This window comes from Salmo salar, chromosome ssa20, assembly GCF_905237065.1.
Source record: "Salmo salar chromosome ssa20, Ssal_v3.1, whole genome shotgun sequence".
Lineage (NCBI taxonomy): Eukaryota > Metazoa > Chordata > Actinopteri > Salmoniformes > Salmonidae > Salmo > Salmo salar.
In genome coordinates this window covers 92,245,466-92,271,377 of record NC_059461.1, presented here as the reverse complement: position 1 = coordinate 92,271,377, position 25,912 = coordinate 92,245,466, and the positions used below count along the sequence as shown (strand labels likewise).

Here is a 25,912-nt window from a genome sequence, read left to right as displayed (position 1 = left end):
CTTCTCCCCGAGGGCTGCGTTGGGCCCTTCTCCCCGAGGGCTGCGTTGGGCCCTTCTCCCCGAGGGCTGCGTTGGGCCCTTCTCCCCGAGGGCTGCGTTGGGCCCTTCTCCCCGAGGGCTGCGTTGGGCCCTTCTCCCCGAGGGCTGCGTTGGGCCCTTCTCCCCGAGGGCTGCGTTGGGCCCTTCTCCCCGAGGGCTGCGTTGGGCCCTTCTCCCCGAGGGCTGCGTTGGGCCCTTCTCCCCGAGGTCTGCCTGCTCCGAAGCACCTCTAACTCACATAGCTCATGTGATCGGGTCTTTCTCACAGGCGGCAAGTGAAGACAGACACATCGCGGAACGCTACTGCGCACGTCCTTATCCAATTCCGAGGAGCACATTGAAGATATTGGAAGAACTGTCCACATTTACTTTTCATCAGCCAACAAGATGTGTAGACCTAACGAACAGCAAAAGCACTAGTCTATGTCAATCTACTATCCCCCATAGTACAAAAGTTGACCTATTCTATTCTGCGCTAGAAAGAAATATTCTAAACATAGTCTGAGATCTATCGTATCCCAGACTAATACAACCACAAGCAATAAGGCTGAAGCAACAGATCAGAACGTACAGCTTAAAATGTTGATAAAATATTAGGCTATTTCATCACATTATCAGTGCAGCAATGTACACACTGCAGTAGGCTATCAGAGCAAATGTTCCAAAATGCTATCAATTAGCAGGAAAACACCAATTCTCAAAAGTAATCGCAAATGTGATTATATTACAAAAAAAGGTGCATTTTTAATGGTGAAAATTATCTCTCCCCAAACGTGAAACTCACGTGCTGCTTATGTCTGCCAGCTAGGCTCTACACTCCTTGTAAAGTAGATTAATGGGCTTCATTTTAACAAGTTATTTGGCCTCTTTAGTTGTGATACAAACCTTATCAAAACATATAGGACTATGGGCTAGGCTACATGAGGTGTGATACTAACCTTATTAAAACATATAGGACTATGGGCTAGGCTACATGAGGTGTGATACTAACCTTATTAAAACATATAGGACTATGGGCTAGGCTACATGAGGTGTGATACTAACCTTATCCAAACATATAGGACTATGGGCTAGGCTACATGAGGTGTGATACTAACCTTATTAAAACATATAGGACTATGGGCTAGGCTACATGAGGTGTGATACTAACCTTATTAAAACATATAGGACTATGGGCTAGGCTACATGAGGTGTGATAGATACTAACCTTATTAAAACATATAGGACTATGGGCTAGGCTACATGAGGTGTGATACTAACCTTATTAAAACATATAGGACTATGGGCTAGGCTACATGAGGTGTGATACTAACCTTATTAAAACATATAGGACTATGGGCTAGGCTACATGAGGTGTGATACTAACCTTATTAAAACATATAGGACTATGGGCTAGGCTACATGAGGTGTGATACTAACCTTATTAAAACATATAGGACTATGGGCTAGGCTACATGAGGTGTGATACTAACCTTATCCAAACATATAGGACTATGGGCTAGGCTACATGAGGTGTGATACTAACCTTATTAAAACATATAGGACTATGGGCTAGGCTACATGAGGTGTGATACTAACCTTATTAAAACATATAGGACTATAGGCTAGGCTACATGAGGTGTGATACTAACCTTATTAAAACATATAGGACTATAGGCTAGGCTACATGAGGTGTGCGATTATGATTTTGAAAAAAAAACGTGCATGCCCCGTTTCTTGCCTGACTGCACCCAAGCTGGGCCTCAATCACAAGTGATAGGCTAATATTGTCACCCATCAAACTATTCTTGATTTAATCTTGTCTTTACATATACTAAATAATATGTGTGTGAAATTTGTTTTCATTTAAAATGGACCATTATCGTGCACCTGTAATGAAACAGTGGCAGCGGGAAAAAATACATGTCATCTTTGCACTTAAATAGCAAACGGATGACGCTTTTCCTCTGGTTCATTTTTCATGCCAGCCAGGTAGGCTATACTCCTGTTGTAAAGAGAAGCAATGTGCTTAAGATTAGGAAAGCAGAGATATAAAATACAGTAGGCCTCCTCTTTTTAGTAGAGGCCATCACTCTGTTCTCGCGCAATTGCATAGCCTATTGAAATGTTGCGCAACATGAGCTCACGGGCTCTCATGAAGTGTTTGATTACATTTTCCATGACATTTTGTATTGATGTCAGAGTGATTAGAGGGACAACAGAGTGCTGCGTACCAGGCAGTTAGCAAGTTTGGTAGACTACTAATGACCAGCATGAGCATCAGAGCTCGGAGAAGACTAGTTACCGTGACTAAACGGTCACGTGGAATATGACTGCCTTCATGACTCGTGACCATCGGTGTGACGGTAACATGGTCAACTGCCCTACGCCCCATCCCTTCTGGCATGAACACACCCAGCGGCTAGTTAAGTGTGTGTGTGTGTGTGTGTGTGACGCAAATAACGTGTGTTGACAGGGGGGGGGGCAGGATTCAGGGCCCTAAGTTGGGAAAGTAATTCAAAATGGCTGCTGGTTATCACCTTGTCCTGAGTGGTGACACACACACACACACACACACACACACACCAGCTCAATCAACTCTCTGTCCTTCTCTCTCCCCCCTATGGGAGATGTCTAACATCATAACGGCCATGATGTTTTACTTCGTCTTACCAGATGGTCTCCTCATATTAAGCAGTCCATTAGGTAGTAGGAAACACATTACGCACTTCCAGCTGCTAAAAATACATGAATGAAACACAAATAGATCTGGGAGAGAACAAACACACACACACACACACACACACACACACACACACACACACCCTCCTGGTTACTCAGCTGTCTCATATTGCATGGTTAAAACACATACACGGGGAACACATGGTTAAAACACATACACGGGGAACACATGGTTAAAACACATACACGGGGCTGCTCCATGAGCGGTGACTCATCCCTCCATTCACGTCACTGAGAAGAGAGACCACTCTGACAGAGAGGGAGAAGTAAGCAGCAGAGCTCCCGCCCCTCCATTACTCCTCTCCCTTCCTCCTCGCCTCCCCCCCTCTCCCCTCCACCCATCCCCCACTCTCCCCTCCCCCATCCCCCACTCTCCCCTCCACCCATCCCCCACTCTCCCCTCCACCCATCCCCCACTCTCCCCTCCCCTCCCCCACACTCTCCCCTCCCCCCTTCCCCACACTCTCCCCTCCACCCATCCCCACTCTCCCCTCCCCCTCCACTCTCCCCTCCCCCACACTCTCCCCTCCACCCATCCCCCACTCTCCCCTCCACCCATCCCCCACTCTCCCCTCCCCCACACTCTCCCCTCCTCCTCTCTCCCCACTCTCCCCTCCTCTTCTCCCCACTCTCCCCTCCTCTCTCCCCACTCTCCCCTCCCTCTCTCCCCACTCTCCCCTCCTCCACTCTCCCCTCCTCCACTCCACCACTCCCCTCCTCCACCCCCCACTCTCCCCTCCTCCAATCTCCCCTCCTCCACTCCCCACTCCTCCCCTCTTTCCCCTCCTTCACCCCCCACTCTCCCCTCCACTCTCCCCTCCTCCCCTCCCCACTCCACCCTCCCCCACTCTCCCCTCCCCACTCCACCCTCCTCCCCTGACGTCCGTCAGGCCGAGTCCCGTCCGTCAGGCCGAGTCCAGTCCGTCAGGCCGAGTCCCGTCCGTCAGGCCGAGTCCCGTCCGTCAGGCCGAGTCCCGTCCGTCAGGCCGAGTCCCGTCCGTCAGGCCGAGTCCCGTCCGTCAGGCCGGCCCACCTCTAGCTCTAAGTAGAGAAACTAGCCAGAGCACTGAGCTCATCATGGGGGGTGGGAGAGAAGACTGGGATGACGTGTAATGAACAGTGGATCAAACGAAGGAGGGGACGCAGTGGGTCTGGAAGGGGAGATGGAGGAATAGACAGCCTGTCCAGAGCTCTGTTAAAGAGGGTGAATAGACAGCCTGTCCAGAGCTCTGTTAGAGGGTGAATAGACAGCCTGTCCAGAGCTCTGTTAGAGGGTGAATAGACAGCCTGTCCAGAGCTCTGTTAGAGGGTGAATAGACAGCCTGTCCAGAGCTCTGTTAGAGGGTGAATAGACAGCCTGTCCAGGCTGTTAGAGGGTGAATAGACAGCCTGTCCAGAGCTCTGTTAGAGGGTGAATAGACAGCCTGTCCAGAGCTCTGTTAGAGGGTGAATAGACAGCCTGTCCAGAGCTCTGTTAGAGGGTGAATAGACAGCCTGTCCAGAGCTCTGTTAAAGAGGGTGAATAGACAGCCTGTCCAGAGCTCTGTTAAAGAGGGTGAATAGACAGCCTGTCCAGAGCTGTTAAAGAGGGTGAATAGACAGCCTGTCCAGAGCTACCTACTCTATGTAGGTGTCATAACCAGCCATAAAATAAACGCAATATATGTCACAACAGGTGTAAATATATGGGTCATGACAGGTTATGACCATATTATGACAGGTTGACAAAAGTTAAAATGTCAGCTGTTATGAAATATTATGACATGGCTATGACGCTGGGTGTCACCGTAAAGTGTGTGGGAGCGTTGCTCCGTCAGCGAGGCACCGCTATGCCTCCTTTCCTTTCAGAGTGGCTATTCCTCCACCTACAACCTAATGCTTCAATAAAATCGCCTAAATATTTGTCATTTAACTTTTCAAAACGGATTTACCTTTTATGTGTGGCATAAACACAAACAATCACAAATGTTTTAATCTGATTAGGCTACTTGGGGGGTTTTTTTTTTTTTAAATAAATAAAACTCTCCTGTAGGCTACCTGCTCACGTTCCTCCATTCCACTCTAATATCATTCCAGAAATCAAATTATGCACCGGCATCTGTTCTAAAACATCATAATTATATGAGAGCCTCAGGGAGGGATGTATTTTCTGTTTGCAGAGATTGACATACTTTATATATAGTGTTGAAAACCCAAATCATGAAGCACCCCAGTCTGTAATCAGTTATGTCCCCCCCCACCCCCCCCAACCAAACCATGAAGAACCCCAGTCTGTAATCAGTTATGTCCCCCCCCCCCCAACCAAACCATGAAGAACCCCAGTCTGTAATCAGTTATGTCCCCCCCCACCAACCAAACCATGAAGAACCCCAGTCTGTAATCAGTTATGTCCCCCCCCAACCAAACCATGAAGAACCCCAGTCTGTAATCAGTTATGTCCCCCCCCAACCAAACCATGAAGAACCCCAGTCTGTAATCAGTTATGTCCCCCCCACCCCCCCAACCAAACCATGAAGAACCCCAGTCTGTAATCAGTTATGTCCCCCCCACCCCCCAACCAAACCATGAAGAACCTCAGTCTGTAATCAGTTATGTCCCCCCCCAACCAAACCATGAAGAACCCCAGTCTGTAATCAGTTATGTCCCCCCCCCCCCCCAACCAAACCATGAAGAACCCCAGTCTGTAATCAGTTATGTCCCCCCCCCCAACCAAACCATGAAGAAGCACCCCAGTCTGTAATCAGTTATGTCCCCCCCCAACCAAACCATGAAGAACCCCAGTCTGTAATCAGTTATGTCCCCCCCCCAACCAAACCATGAAGAAGAACCCCAGTCTGTAATCAGTTATGTCCCCCCCCAACCAAACCATGAAGAGACCCCAGTCTGTAATCAGTTATGTGGAGAACATTAATAATATACATTCTGCTGGGTTTTCCATGCATCGGCAAGAGAGAACAGCTACCTCCGGTAAGACGAGGATCATAATAGCTGGTGAGCAATGTCTAATATTAAGGAAGTCTCAAAGTATTGCTTGCCTGAGGTAGAATACCTCATGATAAGCTGTAGACCACACTATCTACCAAGAGAGTTCTCATCTATATTTTTCGCAGCCGTCTATTTACCAACAGAAACCGATGCTGGCACTGAGATCGCTCTCAAAGAAGGCCGCAGAAGCGGCGCTCCTATTGGCCAGGGACTAAAATCTGTTTTCCCTCATTTCTACCAGCATGTCACATGTGCAACCAGAGAAAACAAATCCTAGACCACCTTTACTCCACACACAGAGACGCGTACAAAGCTCTCCCTCCATTTGGCAAATCTGACCATAATTCTATTGTCCTGATTCCTGCTTACAAGCAAAAACTAAAGCAGGAAGCACCAGTGAGTAGCTCAATACGGAAGTGGTCAGATGGCGCTGAAGCTAAGCTACAGGACTGTTTTGCTGCACAGACTAGAATATGTTCCGGGATTTATCCAATGGCATTGAGAAGTACACCACCTCAGTCATCGGCTTCATCAGTAAGTGCATCGATGACGTCGTTCCCACAGTGACTGTACGTACATATCCCAACCAGAAGCCATGGATTACAGGCAACATCCTAATCAAGCTAAAAGCTAGAATTGCTGCTTTCAAGGAGTGGGAGACTAATCCAGACGCTTATAAGAAATCCCACTATGCCCTCAGATGAACCATCCGACAATCAAAGCATCAATACAGGATTAAGATTGAATCCTACTACACCGGCTCTGATGCTCGTCGGATGTGACAGGACATGAAAACTATTACGGACTACAAAGGGAAACCCGGACGTGAGCTGCCCAGTGACGCGAGCCTAGCAGACGAGCTAAATTCCTTTTATGCCCACTTCGAGGAAAGCAACACTGAAGCATGCTTGAGAGCACCAGCTGTTCCAGATGACTGTAACAGATGTGAGTAAGACCTTTAAACAGGTCAACATCCACAAGGCAGCAGGTCGAGACGGATTACCAGGATGTGTACTCAGAGCATGTGCGGACCAACTGGCAAGTGTCTTCACTGACATTTTCAACATGTCCCTGACCGAGTCTGTAATACCAACATGTTTCAAAGACCACCATAGTCCCTGTGCCCAATTATTACCGTCCCATAGCACTCACGTCAGTAGCAATGAAGTGCTTTGAAAGGCTGGTCATGGCTCACAAAAATGGAACACCTATGTGAGAACGTTGTTCATTGACTACAGCTCAGCATTCAACTAGAGGTCGACCGATTATGATTTTTCACCGTCGATACTGATACCGATTATTGGAGGGCCAAAAAGCCAGTACCCATCAAAATCGGCCGATTTCTTATTTATTTATTTGTAATAATGACAATTACAACAATACTGAATGAACACTTATTTTAACTTAATATAATACATCAATAAAATCAATTTAGCCTCAAATAAATAATGGAACATGTTCAATTTGGTTTAAATAATGCAAAAACAAAGTGTTGGAGAAGAAAGTAAAAGTGCAATATGTGCCATGTAATAAAGCTAACGTTTAAGTTCCTTGATCAGAACATGAGAACATATGAAAGCTGGTGGTTCCTTTAAACATGAGTCTTCAATATTCCCAGGTAAGAAGTTCTAGGTTGTAGTTATTATAGGAATTATAGGATTATTTCTCTCTATACGATTTGTATTTCATATACCTTTGACTATTGGATGTTCTTATAGGCACTTTAGTATTGCCAGTGTAACAGTATAGCTTCCGTCCCTCTCCTCGCTCCTACCTGGGCTCAAACCAGGAACACATCAACAACAGCCACCCTGGAAGCAGCATTACCCACGTAGAGCAAGGGGAACAACTACTCCAAGTCTCAGAGCGAGTGACATTTGAAACGCGATTACTAGCTAGCCATTTCATATTGGTTACACCAGCCTAATCTTGGGAGTTGATAGGCTTGAAGTTATAAACAGCGCAATGCATTGCGAAGGACTTCTGGCAAAACGCACGAAAGTGCTATTTTGAATGAATGCTTACAAGCCTGCTGGTGCCTACCACCGCTCAGTCAGACTGCTCTATCAAATCATAGACTTAATTATAACATAACACACAGAAACACGAGCCTTAGGTCATTAATATGGTCGAATCCTGAAACTATCACGTTTATTCTTTCAGTGAAATACGGAACCATTCTGTATTTTACCTAACGGGTGGCATCCATAAGTCTAAATGTTCCTGTTACATTGCACAACCTTCAATGTTATGTCATAATTACTGGCAAAATTCTGGCAAACTAGTTCGCAACGAGCCAGGCGGCCCAAACTGTTGCATTTACCCTGACTCTGCGTGCAATGAACGGAAGAGAAGTGACAATTTCACCTGGTTAATATTGCCTGCTAACCTGGATTTCATTTAGCTAAATATGCAGGTTTAAAAATATATACTTCTGTGTATTGATTTTAAGAAAGTCATTGATGTTTATGGTTAGGTACAGTCGTGCAACGATTGTGCTTTTTTCGCAAATGCGCTTTTGTTAAATCATCCCCCGTTTGGCGAAGTCGGCTGTGTTTGTTAGGAAGAAATAGTCTTCACAGTTCACAACGAGCCAGGCGGCCCAAACTGCTGCATATACCCTGACTCTGTTGCAAGAGAAGTGACACATTTTCCCTAGTTAAAAGAAATTCATGTTAGCAGGCAATATTAACTAAAGATGCAGGTTTAAAAATATATACTTGTGTATTGATTATAAGAAAGACCTTGATGTTTATGGTTAGGTACACGTTGGAGCAACGACAGTCCTTTTTCGCGAATGCGCACCGCATCGATTATATGCAACGCAGGACAGGCTAGATAAACTAGTAATATCATCAACCATGTGTAGTTAACTAGTGATAATGATTGGTTGATTGTTTTTTTATAAGATAAGTTTAATGCTAGCTAGCAACTTACATTGGCTTCTTACTGCATTCGCGTAACAGGCAGGCTCCTCGTGGAGTGCAATGTAAAGCAGGTGGTTAGAGCGTTGGACTAGTTAACTTTAAGGTTGCATCCCCAAGCTGACAAGGTAAAAATCTGTCGTTCTGCCCCTGAACAAGGCAGTTAACCCACCGTTCCTAGGCAGTCATTGAAAATAAGAATGTGTTCTTAACTGACTTGCATAGTTAAAAAATATTTATATATAAAAATACAAATATATATATTTTTTAAATTCGGCAAATCGGTGGCCAAAAATACCGATTGTTATGAAAACTTGAAATCGGCCCTAATTAATTGGCCATTCCGATTAATCGGTCGACCTCTACATTCAACACCACAGTGCCCTCAAAGTTCATCACTAAGCTAAGGACTCTGGGACTAAACACCTCCTTCTGCAACTGGATCCTGGACTTCCTGACGGGCCGCCCCCAGGTGGTAAGGGTAGTTAGCAACACATCCGCCACTCTGATGCTCAACACTGGAGCTCCCCAGGGGTGCGTCCTCAGTCCCCTCCTGTACTCCCTGTTCCCCACAACTCTAACAACCATAAATAAAGTTTGCCGACGACAACGGTGGTAGGCCTGATAACCGACAACCTATAGAAAAGGTCAGAGACCTGGCAGTGTGGTTCCAGGACAACAACTTCTCCCTCGGGCCTCCCGAGTGGTGAAGCAGCACTGCAGGTCTAGCGTTGTCACTACAGATACGGGTTCGATCCCGGGCTGTGTCGCAGCCGGGTGACCCATGAGGAGACGCACAAATGGCCCAGCATCGTCCAGGTTAGGAGCGGGTTTGGCCGGTCGGGATTCCCTTGTCCCATCGCGCTCTAGCAAGCGAGCAGTGTGTCAAGAAGCAGTGCGGCTTGGCAGGGTCGTGTTTCGGAGGACGCATGGCTCCTCTCCCGAGTCTGTACGGGAGTTGCAGCGATGGGAACAATATGATACCATGAAATTGGGGAGAAGGCTAAAAATAATTTACAAATATTTCTCCCTGAGCATGAGCAAGACAACGGAGCTGGAAAATGAGGGTCAAGCGCACCCCCCCCCCAGGTATTGTTGGTTAAGGGCTCGTAAGTATTTCACAGTAAGGTTGTTGTATTCGTGCATGTGACAAATACAATTCGATTTGGTAAACCATTTGATTATGAGACCGGGGGAAATCCAAAGTTCTGCGATATATTAATTATAATTAATAGCTTGGTCATAGCTAATTTATAAAGATAAATAATGATACATTACTAGTCTCACTATTAATCTGCAAAAGTCAGCTCAGAGGCTCCATTAGCAGCAATGTTGATTTAGAATGGAAAATAAATGTTAGTGCATTGACTTGTTCCACGAACCCCCCGAACCCCCCGAACCACACCGAACCATTTAAAAATAAAACGGATCATTCCTGTATTGTATCGGAACCCATGTATCTAGAAACGTATGGAATCATCTTGAAAGGGAAAGATATACATCCCTAGTGTGTGTGTGTGTGTGTGTGTGTGTGTGTGTGTGTGTGTGTGTGTGTGTGTGCGCACGCATCACAAAGCCTGCCTGCGCTCCTCACACTCCCTGACAGAGCAGAGAAGGATGACTAACAGGGTCTCAGCCACATCTCATTCCAACAGACACAGACTCTGTCGCTATAGTGTGACTGCACTACAAAACACAGAAACACACTGCAATTACAGCAAACAGTGATTTGACATGATGATAGTGTATCAGTACACAGCTCACTCAATCATCTGTCAAATTAAAACAGTCATAGACAGAGATAGAGAGATAGCGAGCCAGAGCGATAGCGAGCCAGAGAGATAGCGAGCCAGAGAGATAGCGAGCCAGAGAGATAGCGATAGCGAGCCAGAGAGATAGCGAGCCAGAGAGATAGCGATAGCGAGCCAGAGAGATAGCGATAGCGAGCCAGAGAGATAGCGATAGCGAGCCAGAGAGATAGCGATGGCGAGCGAGAGAGATAGCGAGCCAGAGAGATAGCGAGCCAGAGAGATAGCGAGCCAGAGAGATAGCGAGCCAGAGAGATAGCGAGCCAGAGAGATAGCGAGCCAGAGAGATAGCCGAGAGAGATAGATATAGCGAGCGAGAGAGATAGATAGAGAGATAGCGAGCGAGAGAGATAGCGAGCCAGAGAGATAGCGAGCCAGAGAGATAGCGAGCCAGAGAGATAGCGAGCCAGAGAGATAGCGAGCCAGAGAGATAGATAGAGAGATAGCGAGCGAGAGAGATAGCGAGCCAGAGAGATAGCGAGCGAGAGAGATAGATATAGCGAGCGAGAGAGATAGATATAGCGAGCGAGAGAGATAGATAGCGAGCCAGAGAGATAGCGAGCCAGAGAGATAGATATAGCGAGCGAGAGAGATAGATATAGCGAGCGAGAGAGATAGATATAGCGAGCGTGAGAGATAGATATAGCGAGCGAGAGAGAGAGATAGATATAGCGAGCCAGAGAGATAGCGAGCCAGAGAGATAGCGAGCCAGAGAGATAGCGAGCCAGAGAGATAGCGAGCCAGAGAGATAGCGAGCGAGAGAGATAGCGAGCGAGAGAGATAGCGAGCGAGAGAGATAGCGAGCCAGAGAGATAGCGAGCCAGAGAGATAGATATAGCGAGCGAGAGAGATAGATATAGCGAGCGAGATAGATATAGCGAGCGAGAGAGATAGATATAGCGAGCGAGAGAGATAGATATAGCGAGCAGAGAGAGAGATAGATATAGCGAGCGAGAGAGATAGCGAGCCAGAGAGATAGCGAGCGAGAGAGATAGCGAGCCAGAGAGATAGATATAGCGAGCGAGAGAGATAGATATAGCGAGTGAGAGAGATAGATAGAGAGATAGCGAGAGGGAGAGATAGCGAGCCAGAGAGATAGTGAGCAAAAGAGCGACACTTGGGAAGTACTGGGTCATGCTCAGGTCGGAACTATCTGTACTGAATAAGTAAATCTTAAAATGTGGTTTCCATTTTTTTTTTTTTTTTTACATTTGCCCTAATGAACAGAACCCTGTATTAGTGAATTAGGCAGCTTGATTAACCCCTTGACCCACTGTAGGGAACTAAAAGCAGGGTGTCTTACCTGTGATACACTGAAACTGACCATCCTCTCGCCGTATAGTGAAGGCCTCACCTGGGTTCACCTGCACCAGGATTACCTGTGGAGAGAAACACATCAAACACCTGTATACTGACATCACCCAGGTGTTCATTCGGCACAACGCGGAAATAAGAAACAACGCAAGACCGTAACGGTGAGGGACTACCTGAACTCGTCCAATGAGAAAACACTTGTTTTGATTTGACTTTTTTTTTTTTTTAATGTTTTTCCACAGTATGGTCCCAATGAACTCGACCCTGTTTACAGACAGGAACAGACAGCCTTATTTACCAGCCATGTTGATCCAACCCTGTTTACAGACAGGAACAGACAGCCTTATTTACCAGCCATGTTGATCCAACCCTGTTTACAGACAGGAACAGACAGCCTTATTTACCAGCCATGTTGATCCAACCCTGTTTACAGACAGGAACAGACAGCCTTATTTACCAGCCATGTTGATCCAACCCTGTTTACAGACAGGAACAGACAGCCTTATTTACCAGCCATGTTGATCCAACCCTGTTTACAGACAGGAACAGACAGCCTTATTTACCAGCCATGCTACATGTGGATTCAAAATATGAGACACTGAAAGCTTCTTCAGATCAGTGACATGTGGGGTTGGGGTGCTATGGGTCTGGTTTCCCCAGACACAGATTAGGCTAAACCTATTTTCCTTGTCTTAGGTCAGTTAGGATCACCACTTTATTTTAAGAATGTGAAATGTCTGAATAATAGCAGAGAATTATTTCTTTCAGCTTTTATTTCTTTCATCACATTCCCAGTGGGTCAGAAGTTTACATAAACTCAATTAATATTTGTTAGCATTGCCTTTAAATTGTTTAACTTGGGTCAAACGTTTCGGGTAGCCTTCCACAAGCTTCCCACAATAAGTATAGTGAATTTTGGCCCATTCCACCTAACATCATTTGAGTCAATTGGAGGTTTACCTGTGGATGTATTTCAAGGCCTACCTTCAAACTCAGTGCCTCTTTGCTTGACATCATGGGGAAATCAAAAGAAATCAGCCAAGACCTCAGAAAATAAATTGTAGACCTCCACAAGTCTGGTTCATCCTTGGGAGCAATTTCCAAAAGCCTGAGGGTACCACATTCATCTGTACAAACAATAGTTCGCAAGTATAAACACCATGGGACCACGCAGCCGTCATACCGCTCAGGAAGGAGACGCATTCTGTCTCCTAGAGATGAACGTACTTTAGTGTGAAAAGTGCAAATCAATCCCAGAACAACAGCAAAGGACCTTGTGAAGATGCTGGAGGAAACAGGTACAAAAGTATCTATATCCACAGTAAAAAGAGTCCTATATCGACATAACCTGAAAGGCCGCTCAGCAAGGAAGAAGCCACTGCTCCAAAACCGCCATAAAAAGCCAGACTACGGTTTGCAACTGCACATGGGGTCAAAGATCGTACTTTTAGGAGAAATGTCCTCTGGTCTGATGAAAGAAAAATAGAACTGTTTGGCCATAATGACCATCGCTATGTTTGGAGGAAAAAGGGGGAGGCTTGCAAGCCGAAGAACACCATCCCAAACGTGAAGCTCGGGGGTGGCAGCATCATGTTGTGGGGGTGCTTTGCTGCAGGACGGACTGGGGCACTTCACAAAATGATAAAATAAATGGCATCATGAGGTAGGGAAATTATGTGGATATATTGAAGCAACATCTCAAGACATCAGTCAGGAAGTTAAAGCTTGGTGACAAATGGATCTTCCAAATGGACAATGACCCCAAGCACACTTCCAAAGTTGTGGCAAAATGGCTTTAGGACAACAAAGTCAAGGTATTGAAGTGGCCATCACAAAGCCCTGACCTCATCCTATAGAAAATATGTCAGCAGAACTGAAAAAGCGTGAACGAGCAAGGAGGCCTACAAACCTGACTCAGTTACACCAGCTCTGTCAGGAGGAATGGGCCAAAATTCACCTAACTTATTGTGGGAAGCTTGTGGAAGGCTACTCAAAACATTTGACCCAAGTTAAACAATTTAAAGGCCATGCTACCAAATACTAATTGAGTGTATGTAAACTTCTGACCCACTGGGAATGTGATTAAAAAAATAAAAGCTGAAATAAATCTCTCTACTATTATTCTGACATTTCGCATTCTTAAAATAAAGTGGTGATCCTAACTGACCTAAAACAGGGAATCTGTACTAGGATTAAAGGATTAAAGAATTGTGAAAAACTGAGTTTAAATGTATTTGGCGTAAGGTGTATGTAAACTTCTGACTTCAACTGTAGATATGATTCTACATGTATTCTGATTTGACACTGCAATATTATTTTTCAACATATTGCTCACTATGGTTGGGTTAAATTAGGCCTCACGAGTGCCACAGCGGTCTAAGGCACTGCATTGCCAGAGGCGTCACGACAGACCCTGGTTCGTTCCCGGGCTGTATCACAAACGGCGGTGATCGGAGTCCCATAGGGCGGCGCACAATTTGCCCAGCGTTGTCCGGGTTAGGGGAGGGTTTCGCCGTCAATTTAAATAAGAATTTGTTCTTAACTGACTTGCCCTAGTTAAATAAAGGTTCAATAAAATGTAAATAAATTAATCTTAGTTTGGTTTGGAGCTAATCTATGTTCGTTTGGAGCTAATCTGGGTTAGGTCAGTTTGGAGCTAATCTGGGTTAGGTCAGTTTGGAGCTAATCTGGGTTAGGTCAGTTTGGAGCTAATCTGGGTTAGGTCAGTTTGGAGCTAATCTGGGTTAGGTCAGTTTGGAGCTAATCTGGGTTAGGTCAGTTTGGAGCTAATCTGGGTTAGGTTAGTTTGGAGCTAATCTGGGTTAGGTTAGTTTGGAGCTAATCTGGGTTAGGTTAGTTTGGAGCTAATCTAGGTTAGGTTAGTTTGGAGCTAATCTAGGTTAGGTTAGTTTGGAGCTAATCTAGGTTAGGTTAGTTTGGAGCTAATCTAGGTTAGGTTAGTTTGGAGCTAATCTAGGTTAGGTTAGTTTGGAGCTAATCTAGGTTAGGTTAGTTTGGAGCTAATCTAGGTTAGGTTAGTTTGGAGCTAATCTAGGTTAGGTTAGTTTGGAGCTAATGTAGGTTAGGTTAGTTTGGAGCTAATCTAGGTTAGGTTAGTTTGGAGCTAATGTAGCTTCGGTAAATATAAAATTAAAATCAGACGTGTTGCACCACTTAATTTTAAACACGGATTAGTTCATATAAAGGTTTAAATCAGAGTCATGTGGAGTCGGGCCAGGTTTTAGAACGGTCGTCATGTTTGAATCTTTATTCTACAACATTAGGTGACGTAACAATACTAGAGCACCTCCGACATTTCCCTATGGAATGACCCGCTGTAAACAGAACGGTGATTTTAGCCCCTCAGACAGTTCCCTATGGAATGACCCGCTGTAAACAGAACGGTGAATTTAGCCCCTCAGACAGTTCCCTATGGAATGACCCGCTGTAAACAGAACGGTGAATTTAGCCCCTCAGACAGTTCCCTATGGAATGACCCGCTGTAAACAGAACGGTGAATTTAGCCCCTCAGACAGTTCCCTATGGAATGACCCGCTGTAAACAGAACGGTGAATTTAGCCCCTCAGACAGTTCCCTATGGAATGACCCGCTGTAAACAGAACGGTGAATTTAGCCCCTCAGACAGTTCCCTATGGAATGACCCGCTGTAAACAGAACGGTGAATTTAGCACCTCAGACAGTTCCCTATGGAATGACCCGCTGTAAACAGAACGGTGAATTTAGCACCTCAGACAGTTCCCTATGGAATGACCCGCTGTAAACAGAACGGTGAATTTAGCCCCCTGTCATCTCATTACAGAAAAGGAGGATTCCCTTCTTTCCCACAGCGCTGCTCCATAGCGTTACACTTATCCCCCTCTCTCCACCCCCCCACCCTGACCATTAGACCCATAATGGTGAGCCCAGCATGCACGCACACAGGCATGCAGGACACCGGACTGATAAAAAGAGAATGGGGAGGGGGGGTGGTAGATTCAGTTCTGACGTGTGAACAACGTCACTTCGGGCAAGACAGCGGCTGAGGGACTCAGGAAGAGGAGAGGGAGAATATTGGTCTGTTTTGGTCATTATAGGGTTTCTGGTTAAAATGTAGTGCACTATACAGGGAATAGGATACCGTTTTAAGGGTGCAACCTATGACTCAGTCACTCCACTGTCATTTTTATAACACACTGGCTGAGCTCATGACACGTCTCCTCTCTCTCTCTCGCGCTCTCTCTGACGTGTCAAATAAACCCCAGGTCTCAATGTCTGTCTCCTTAAAGCAGCTCAGAGTATCAACTCTGGTCTAGGATCACTTTTTCCTAATATACCTACTACTGTACATACCATTTTCCTTCCAAATGATATACTGCCTACACACACACACCACATATTTATATTGTAGATTTTTTTAATTGTACTCATTGTCATTTAAAAAAAAAAATGTATTTTGTACTTTTGGTGTGTGTGTATTTGCGAGACAATCTACTGTTGGAGCAGGTAACATAAGCACTTCGCTGCACCTGCTGTTAACACCTTGCAAAGCTTTGTGGCCAATAAACTTTGATTTGATTAGAAATCTAAAGAACAAGCTGTTGGGTATTAACACTATCTATCAGACTGAGGTGAAATATGAAGAGATTAGGTGAGATATTGATTAAACTAAAAGAGGAAGCTACAAGCTATAGGCTAACCCTGCAGCCTGGTCATTAAGAAAGGTTTGAGTCTAAAATGGCTCCCTATTCCTGATATCACCTAGTCCAATTCTTTTCATCAGGGCTTATATGGCTGTTTAAAGTAGTGCACTTTACAGTAAATAGGGATCCAACTTAACTAAGCCACTCCCCCCCTCTCCTCTACAAGCCACTCCCCCCCTCTACAAGCCACTCCCCTCTCCTTATATGGCTGTTTAAAGTAGTGTACTTTATAGTAAATAGGGATCCAATTTAGGACATAAACAAAAGCTTCTAGGAGGCTTCCAATTTTCAACCACCCTTACTTCAGATGCTCACGTAAAAGAGAATTTCAGAAGATTTACATTTCAGAAAACAAACTACAGGTCTAGTTTCAATCAGAAGTAAACATTTCAGAAATAAGCATTTTTAATTCCACAACAGCAATCGGAACCACTATGATGGCCAGACGCTACAAGAGGCGTGGCCAAGCAGCATGGATTAATCCATTCAGCCTGTCATCTTCAGATCCACTCCCCTCCATGTTACTTCATTAAAACAACTTAAAGCCACTTCCCCCCCTCTCCCCTGTATAAATCTCTCCCCTCTATAAACCCCCCCCCCTATAAACCTCTCCCCTCTATAAACCCCCCCCTATAAACCTCTCCCCTCTATAAACCTCTCCCCTCTATAAACCTCTCCCCTCTATAAACCTCTCCCCTCTATAAACCCCCTCCCCTCTATAAACCTCTCCCCTCTATAAACCTCTCCCCTCTATAAACCTCTCCCCTCTATAAACCTCTCCCCTGTATAAACCTCTCCCCTCTATAAACCCCCCCTATAAACCTCTCCCCTCTATAAACCTCTCCCCCTATAAACCTCTCCCCTCTATAAACCTCTCCCCTCTATAAACCTCTCCCCTCTATAAACCTCTCCCCTCTATAAACCTCTCCCCTCTATAAACCTCTCCCCTCTATAAACCTCTCCCCTCTATAAACCCCCCTATAAACCTCTCCCCTCTATAACCCCCCCTATAAACCTCTCCCCTCTATAAACCCCCCCCTATAAACCTCTCCCCTCTATAAACCTCTCCCCTCTATAAACCTCTCCCCTCTATAAACCTCTCCCCTCTATAAACCTCTCCCCTCTATAAACCTCTCCCCTCTATAAACCCCCCCCTATAAACCTCTCCCCTCTATAAACCTCTCCCCTCTATAAACCTCTCCCCTCTATAAACCTCTCCCCTCTATAAACCTCTCCCCTCTATAAACCTCTCCCCTCTATAAAGCCCCCCTCTCCCCTCTATAAACCTCTCCCCTCTATAAACCTCTCCCCTCTATAAACCTCTCCCCTCTATAAACCTCTCCCCTCTATAAACCTCTCCCCTCTATAAGCCCACCCTCTCCTCTATAAACCACCCTCTCTATAAACCCCTCTCCCCGCTATAAGCACCGCCCTCTCCCCTCTATAAACCTCTCCCCTCTATAAGCCCACCCTCTCTATAAACCACCCTCTCTATAAACCACCCCTCTCCTCGCTATAAGCCCCGCCCTCTCCTCTATAAACCACTCTCCTCTCCTCGCTATAAGCACCGCCCTCTCCCCTCTATAAACCACTCTCCTCTCCCCGCTATAAGCACCGCCCTCTCCCCGCTATAAACCACTCTCCTCTCCCCTCTATAAGCCCCGCCTTCTCTTTAAACCACTCCCCTCCTCGCTATAAGCCCCGCCCTCTCCTCTATAAACCACTCTCCTCTACTCGCTATAAGCCCCGCCCTCTCCTCTATAAACCACTCTCCTCTCCTCGCTATAAGCCATGCCCCTCTATAAGCCCCACCCCTCTATAAGCCCCGCCCTCTCCCCACTATAAGCCCTGCCCCTCTATAAGCCACTCCTCTCTCTCCTTATATGGCTGTTTAAAGTAGTGCACTTTACAGTAAATAGGGTTCCAATTTAGGACACAAACAAAAGCTTCTAAGTAAAACAGAATTTCAAAATATTTACATTTCAGAAAACAAATTACAGGTCTGGTTTTAATCAGAAATAAGCATTTTTAATTCCACATGCCAAATCCTCTCGTCTCTCCTCTATAAGCCCGCCCCTCTAAAACCTTGCGATCTTAATCGAGTCTACAAGATACGCTGTAACGCGTGTAATTAGCCTAACTGTGTAGCTGTGTGTGTTCGTTCTGCGTGTCTGGTTAGTTAAGAGACCCTACCTCACTCTTGTGGAGATCTCTGCCATCATAGAAGCTGTGAGTCTCCCAGGGCATAGGGCTCTGTCTGAGACGAAGTATCCTCTCTGTGTCTCCCTGGCTCTGTGTCTGCACTGCATTCAGCATCACCTCCATGTCCACAGACTCACTGCCTTTCATGAACTCAGCTCAGACTGAGATGGACTACCCCCTTTCACTGCCTGCCACAGTGTGTCACACACACGGCCGCTCACGGTGTCACGCACACAGATGTTGTTCACACGCCCACACAGGCAAGCAGCGACAGTGAGAGCGTGATAGGAGGGTCTGGGTAGGTGGCTAATTGAATCAAAGTCAAGGCCCTCCCCATTGGTGGGGGGAGGGGGGGGGGTCCATGACGCGTGTGTGTTTGTTTGCTTTCTACTTCCCGTGTGAAGCTACCAGCTGGCTTTCTTTCCCACCAACATCACTACTCCCTACCCTACAATCCTTTCACCAATGACAGCACAGTCCACACCTCTCATCTCACGAACGACAACACTCAGCCTCCTCTCCCTCCCTCCATCCTCCCAAATCTCCCTCTCTCTCGGTAGCCCTCTCTGTCTCTCTCTCTCTGGGTAGCCCTCTCTCTGTCTCCCTGGGTAGCCCTCTCTGTCTCTCTCTCTCTCTCTCTCTTACGGTAACCCTCTCTCTCTCTCTCTCTCTCTGGGTAGCCCTCTCTGTCTCCCTGGGTAGCCCTCTCTGTCTCTCTCTCTCTCTCTCTCTCTCTCTCTCTTACGGTAACCCTCTCTCTCTCTCTCTCTCTCTTACGGTAACCCTCTCTCTCTCTCTCTCTCTTACGGTAACCCTCTCTCTCTTACGGTAACCCTCTCTCTCTCTTACGGTAACCCTCTCTCTCTTACGGTAACCCTCTCTCTCTCTCTTACGGTAACCCCCTCTCTCTCTCTTACGGTAACCCTCTCCTCTCTCTCTCTCTCTCTTACGGTAACCCTCTCTCTCTCTCTCTTTACGGTAACCCTCTCTCTCTCTCTCTCTTACGGTAACCCCCTCTCCCTCTCTCTCTTACGGTAACCCTCTCTCTCTCTCTCTCTGTAGCCCTCTGTGTGTGTCTCTCTCTTACGGTAACCCCCCTCTCTCTCTCTTACGGTAACCCCCCCTCTCTCTCTCTCTGTAGCCCTCTGTGTGTGTCTCTCTCTTACGGTAACCCCCCTCTCTCTCTCTTACGGTAACCCCCCTCTCTCTCTCTCTGTAGCCCTCTGTGTGTGTCTTACTTACTGTTGCCCGCATCTCTCTCATTCAGGCGACGCTGTTCTCACGATCACAGCAAGAAAAAAAGGATGACCGACCCCCGGGCAGCACTCCAGGGTCTCAGAGACCCTCTCCTCTCCCACCTCACCCAGCCTTCATCACCTGCGACACCGCCACATCGGGCCTCAGCGAACCTAGACTCCTGTCCTCGTTTAACTCCCTCCACGGACCCCCCCGCCCCCCCCCTTCACACCGAGCCCAGGGAAGAGAAGCCCCTGCCAGGGAGAGGACTGGTGCAGCAGCAGGGGGGCTGTGATGGGGGCAGATGGATGGATGGACGGACCAGGTTTTCTGGCTTGGTTTCTGCTCAGCGCTGGCTGGCTCCTTGGGAGGTAAATCTCTCTATCTGTATAGCGTAGCTACGGCTGTAGAGTTAGTGCTCACAGAAGGTCTCTATCGTGGCGTGATGCCCATGTTTGTTTGCACAGACAGTACCCTGCTCGGCTCTGCCTCCTCTGTGGCGCTTTCTCTCCCCCCTCCCCTCCCTCCCCCCCAGCCTCCCTTTCTCTTGCCTCAGGCTCCAGCACAGCAGCCCGTCTCCACGGTAACCCCTTCAACAAATAAGTCGCGGTGATGTCCGATCACCACAACCGTAGAGAGTGAAAACGACAGATTCCGCCCAGGCAGCGCCCGCTCCGCTGTCCTCTGTTCTACGGTAGAGAGGGGAGAGGGAGAGGAGGATGACAACGAGGATAGAGAGGAGATTCTTAGATGGTACAACGGGATAAGGGCTCCTGAATTTTCTCTTGATATCCCTCGCTCTCTCCCTCTCTGCGTGTTACAGGGTTTTCTTCCTTCCTCCCCCCAATCCCTCGCTTGCTTCCTCCCCCCAATCCCTCGCTTGCTTCCTCCCTCCCTCGCTTGCTTCCTCCCTCCCTCCCTCGCTTGCTTCCTCCCTCCCTCCCTCCCTCGCTCGCTTGCTTCCTCCCTCCCTCCCTTGCTTCCTCCCTCCCTCCCTCCCTCCCTCGCTTGCTTGCTTCCTCCCTCCCTCCCTTGCTTCCTCCCCCTCCCTCCCTCCCTGCTTGCTTCCTCCCCCCACTCCCTCCCTCCCTTGCTCCCTCCCCTCCCTTGCTTCCTCCCCCACTCCCTCCCTCCCTTGCTTCCTCCCTGTGTCTGTTAGTGACTGCGCCTGCGTGTCTGCTACTCCACGGCTCGCTTTGTTATGTGGTTTCATTTATATCCTTTAAAATAAATAAATTAATAAATTAATTGACAACCCTGCTCTACACACCAATCAGGGGGCTCCTTTGTTCAGCCGGACTTCACCGCGACAACCGTGGCGTAAAGGAACTGAGCGGAGCGAACGACCCACAGCCTGACATGCACAACACTACGCCCCATTCCTCTGTTCCCTCCCTCCTCCTTTCTATCCATCTCTGCATCCCACCTTCCCCCCCCTCGCTCTCCCATTCACAGAGCAAAACACCGTACACCTTCTATTAATAACATGACTGATGTGTGAGGAGACGAGGCGGCGGGAGGTCGCTGGAGGAGACGAGGCGGCGGGGGGGTGGGGGTCGCTAGAGGAGACGAGGCGGCGGGGGGTCGCTGGAGGAGACGAGGCGGCGGGGGGGGGGTCGCTAGAGGAGACGAGGCGGCGGGGGGGTCGCTAGAGGAGACGAGGCGGCGGGGGGGGTCGCTAGAGGAGACGAGGGGAGGTCGCTAGAGGAGACGAGGCGGCGGGGGGGTCGCTAGAGGAGACGAGGCGACGGGGGGTCGCGAGGCGACGGGGGGTCGCTAGAGGAGACGAGGCGCGGGGAGGTCGCTAGAGGAGACGAGGCGACGGGGGTCGCTAGAGGAGACGAGGCGGGGCGCTAGAGGAGACGAGGCGGCGGGAGGTCGCTGTTACGCGTTACGGTGTCAGTGTGGTGGGACCATTTCAGGCCCTCGGTGATGTGCCAAGGAGCTTTTTGACCCCTCTCCCGTCGATGCCTCATGTCCATGTTTTATGAATAGAATCCTACTACTTTCGACCAGGGCCCATAACGCTAACATCATTCATATGAGCCTCATAAATCTCTATGAGACATGACCACCGCTGTGCCATTGACAGACTAAACAAACATCTGAATTAAAATAAGATTTGGACTAGTAGTGTACACCATCTATGCCTATTTGGTGTTAAGCATCTCCTTATTATTGTCTTTAACAGAGTTAACCGTAAAGTTCACAGCTTCTTCTTCTTAAACCCCCAGAACCAGAGGGTGAAAAATTAACCATCAGAAGTTCAGACCATGAAACAGCTTCTTCCCCCCAACAAAACAAATGACTCCAGGCAGCTTTCAGTCAGAGCCAGCACTAAGCACATATCTAGCTAGCGTCAGTCAGCTACCCGCCGCTCCTCTAGCTAGCGTCAGTCAGCTACCCGCCGCTCCTCTAGCTAGCGTCAGTCAGCTACCCGCCGCTCCTCTAGCTAGCGTCAGTCAACTACCCGCCGCTCCTCTAGCTAGCGTCAGTCAGCTACCCGCCGCTCCTCTAGCTAGCGTCAGTCAGCTACCCGCCGCTCCTCTAGCTAGCGTCAGTCAGCTACCCGCCGCTCCTCTAGCTAGCGTCAGTCAGCTACCCGCCGCTCCTCTAGCTAGCGTCAGTCAGCTACCCGCCGCTCCTCTAGCTATCGTCAGTCAGCTACCCGCCGCTCCTCTAGCTAGCTAGTCAGTCAGCTACCCGCCGCTCCTGCTAGCTAGTCAGTCAGCTACCCGCCGCTCCTCTAGCTAGTCAGTCAGCTACCCGCCGCTCCTCTAGCTAGCTAGTCAGTCAGCTACCCGCCGCTCCTCTAGCTAGCGTCAGTCAGCTACCCGCCGCTCCTCTAGCTAGCGTCAGTCAGCTACCCGCCGCTCCTCTAGCTAGTCAGTCAGCTACCCGCCGCTCCTCTAGCTAGTCAGTCAGCTACCCGCCGCTCCTCTAGCTAGGTCAGTCAGCTACCCGCCGCTCCTCTAGCTAGCGTCAGTCAGCTACCCGCCGCTCCTCTAGCTAGCGTCAGTCAGCTACCCGCCGCTCCTCTAGCTAGCGTCAGTCAGCTACCCGCCGCTCCTCTAGCTAGCGTCAGTCAGCTACCCGCCGCTCCTCTAGCTAGCGTCAGTCAGCTACCCGCCGCTCCTCTAGCTAGCGTCAGTCAGCTACCCGCCGCTCCTCTAGCTAGCGTCAGTCAGCTACCCGCCGCTCCTCTAGCTAGCGTCAGTCAGCTACCCGCCGCTCCTCTAGCTAGTCAGTCAGCTACCCGCCGCTCCTCTAGCTAGTCAGTCAGCTACCCGCCGCTCCTCTAGCTAGCGTCAGTCAGCTACCCGCCGCTCCTCTAGCTAGTCAGTCAGCTACCCGCCGCTCCTCTAGCTAGTCAGTCAGCTACCCGCCGCTCCTCTAGCTAGCGTCAGTCAGCTACCCGCCGCTCCTCTAGCTAGCGTCAGTCAGCTACCCGCCGCTCCTCTAGCTAGCGTCAGTCAGCTACCCGCCGCTCCTCTAGCTAGCGTCAGTCAGCTACCCGCCGCTCCTCTAGCTAGCGTCAGTCAGCTACCCGCCGCTCCTCTAGCTAGTCAGTCAGCTACCCGCCGCTCCTCTAGCTAGTCAGTCAGCTACCCGCCGCTCCTCTAGCTAGCGTCAGTCAGCTACCCGCCGCTCCTCTAGCTAGCGTCAGTCAGCTACCCGCCGCTCCTCTAGCTAGCGTCAGTCAGCTACCCGCCGCTCCTCTAGCTAGGTCAGTCAGCTACCCGCCGCTCCTCTAGCTAGTCAGTCAGCTACCCGCCGCTCCTCTAGCTAGCGTCAGTCAGCTACCCGCCGCTCCTCTAGCTAGCGTCAGTCAGCTACCCGCCGCTCCTCTAGCTAGTCAGTCAGCTACCCGCCGCTCCTCTAGCTAGTCAGTCAGCTACCCGCCGCTCCTCTAGCTGGTCAGTCAGCTACCCGCCGCTCCTCTAGCTAGTCAGTCAGCTACCCGCCGCTCCTCTAGCTAGTCAGTCAGCTACCCGCCGCTCCTCTAGCTACGTCAGTCAGCTACCCGCCGCTCCTCTAGCTAGTCAGTCAGCTACCCGCCGCTCCTCTAGCTAGCGTCAGTCAGCTACCCGCCGCTCCTCTAGCTAGTCAGTCAGCTACCCGCCGCTCCTCTAGCTAGCGTCAGTCAGCTACCCGCCGCTCCTCTAGCTAGCGTCAGTCAGCTACCCGCCGCTCCTCTAGCTAGCGTCAGTCAGCTACCCGCCGCTCCTCTAGCTAGTCAGTCAGCTACCCGCCGCTCCTCTAGCTAGCGTCAGTCAGCTACCCGCCGCTCCTCTAGCTAGCGTCAGTCAGCTACCCGCCGCTCCTCTAGCTAGCGTCAGTCAGCTACCCGCCGCTCCTCTAGCTAGCTAGTCAGTCAGCTACCCGCCGCTCCTCGCTAGCTAGTCAGTCAGCTACCCGCCGCTCCTCTAGCTAGCGTCAGTCAGCTACCCGCCGCTCCTCTAGCTAGTCAGTCAGCTACCCGCCGCTCCTCTAGCTAGCGTCAGTCAGCTACCCGCCGCTCCTCTAGCTAGCGTCAGTCAGCTACCCGCCGCTCCTCTAGCTAGCGTCAGTCAGCTACCCGCCGCTCCTCTAGCTAGCGTCAGTCAGCTACCCGCCGCTCCTCTAGCTAGTCAGTCAGCTACCCGCCGCTCCTCTAGCTAGTCAGTCAGCTACCCGCCGCTCCTCTAGCTAGTCAGTCAGCTACCCGCCGCTCCTCTAGCTAGTCAGTCAGCTACCCGCCGCTCCTCTAGCTAGTCAGTCAGCTACCCGCCGCTCCTCTAGCTAGCGTCAGTCAGCTACCCGCCGCTCCTCTAGCTAGCGTCAGTCAGCTACCCGCCGCTCCTCTAGCTAGTCAGTCAGCTACCCGCCGCTCCTCTAGCTAGTCAGTCAGCTACCCGCCGCTCCTCTAGCTAGTCAGTCAGCTACCCGCCGCTCCTCTAGCTAGTCAGTCAGCTACCCGCCGCTCCTCTAGCTAGCGTCAGTCAGCTACCCGCCGCTCCTCTAGCTAGTCAGTCAGCTACCCGCCGCTCCTCTAGCTAGTCAGTCAGCTACCCGCCGCTCCTCTAGCTAGTCAGTCAGCTACCCGCCGCTCCTCTAGCTAGCGTCAGTCAGCTACCCGCCGCTCCTCTAGCTAGGTCAGTCAGCTACCCGCCGCTCCTCTAGCTAGTCAGTCAGCTACCCGCCGCTCCTCTAGCTAGTCAGTCAGCTACCCGCCGCTCCTCTAGCTAGCGTCAGTCAGCTACCCGCCGCTCCTCTAGCTAGTCAGTCAGCTACCCGCCGCTCCTCTAGCTAGGTCAGTCAGCTACCCGCCGCTCCTCTAGCTAGCGTCAGTCAGCTACCCGCCGCTCCTCTAGCTAGCGTCAGTCAGCTACCCGCCGCTCCTCTAGCTAGCGTCAGTCAGCTACCCGCCGCTCCTCTAGCTAGCGTCAGTCAGCTACCCGCCGCTCCTCTAGCTAGTCAGTCAGCTACCCGCCGCTCCTCTAGCTAGTCAGTCAGCTACCCGCCGCTCCTCTAGCTAGCGTCAGTCAGCTACCCGCCGCTCCTCTAGCTAGTCAGTCAGCTACCCGCCGCTCCTCTAGCTAGTCAGTCAGCTACCCGCCGCTCCTCTAGCTAGTCAGTCAGCTACCCGCCGCTCCTCTAGCTAGTCAGTCAGCTACCCGCCGCTCCTCTAGCTAGTCAGTCAGCTACCCGCCGCTCCTCTAGCTAGTCAGTCAGCTACCCGCCGCTCCTCTAGCTAGTCAGTCAGCTACCCGCCGCTCCTCTAGCTAGTCAGTCAGCTACCCGCCGCTCCTCTAGCTAGTCAGTCAGCTACCCGCCGCTCCTCTAGCTAGTCAGTCAGCTACCCGCCGCTCCTCTAGCTAGTCAGTCAGCTACCCGCCGCTCCTCTAGCTAGTCAGTCAGCTACCCGCCGCTCCTCTAGCTAGTCAGTCAGCTACCCGCCGCTCCTCTAGCTAGTCAGTCAGCTACCCGCCGCTCCTCTAGC

At 49.5% G+C, this 25,912-nt stretch overlaps 1 protein-coding gene across 4 annotated transcripts in view; it reads right to left on the bottom strand.

Annotated features, from left to right (window-relative positions):
- The window catches only part of fndc3a (fibronectin type III domain containing 3A), a 187,963-nt gene that overhangs the window by 116,967 nt on the left and 45,084 nt on the right, over positions 1–25,912 (bottom strand). Inside the window, exons 1-2 of one of the 4 annotated variants that reach the window (XM_045704130.1) lie at positions 19,936–20,071; positions 11,781–11,856 (exon numbers count right to left, since the gene is read on the bottom strand). In XM_045704130.1, the coding sequence (XP_045560086.1) occupies positions 11,781–11,856; positions 19,936–19,956 (97 nt within the window). In that variant the 5' untranslated portion in view covers positions 19,957–20,071. Of the gene's footprint in view, positions 1–11,780; positions 11,857–18,684; positions 18,998–19,935; positions 20,072–25,912 lie in introns of those variants that run through there. The other 3 variants (XM_045704128.1, XM_045704127.1, XM_045704129.1) reach the window with 3 other exon arrangements.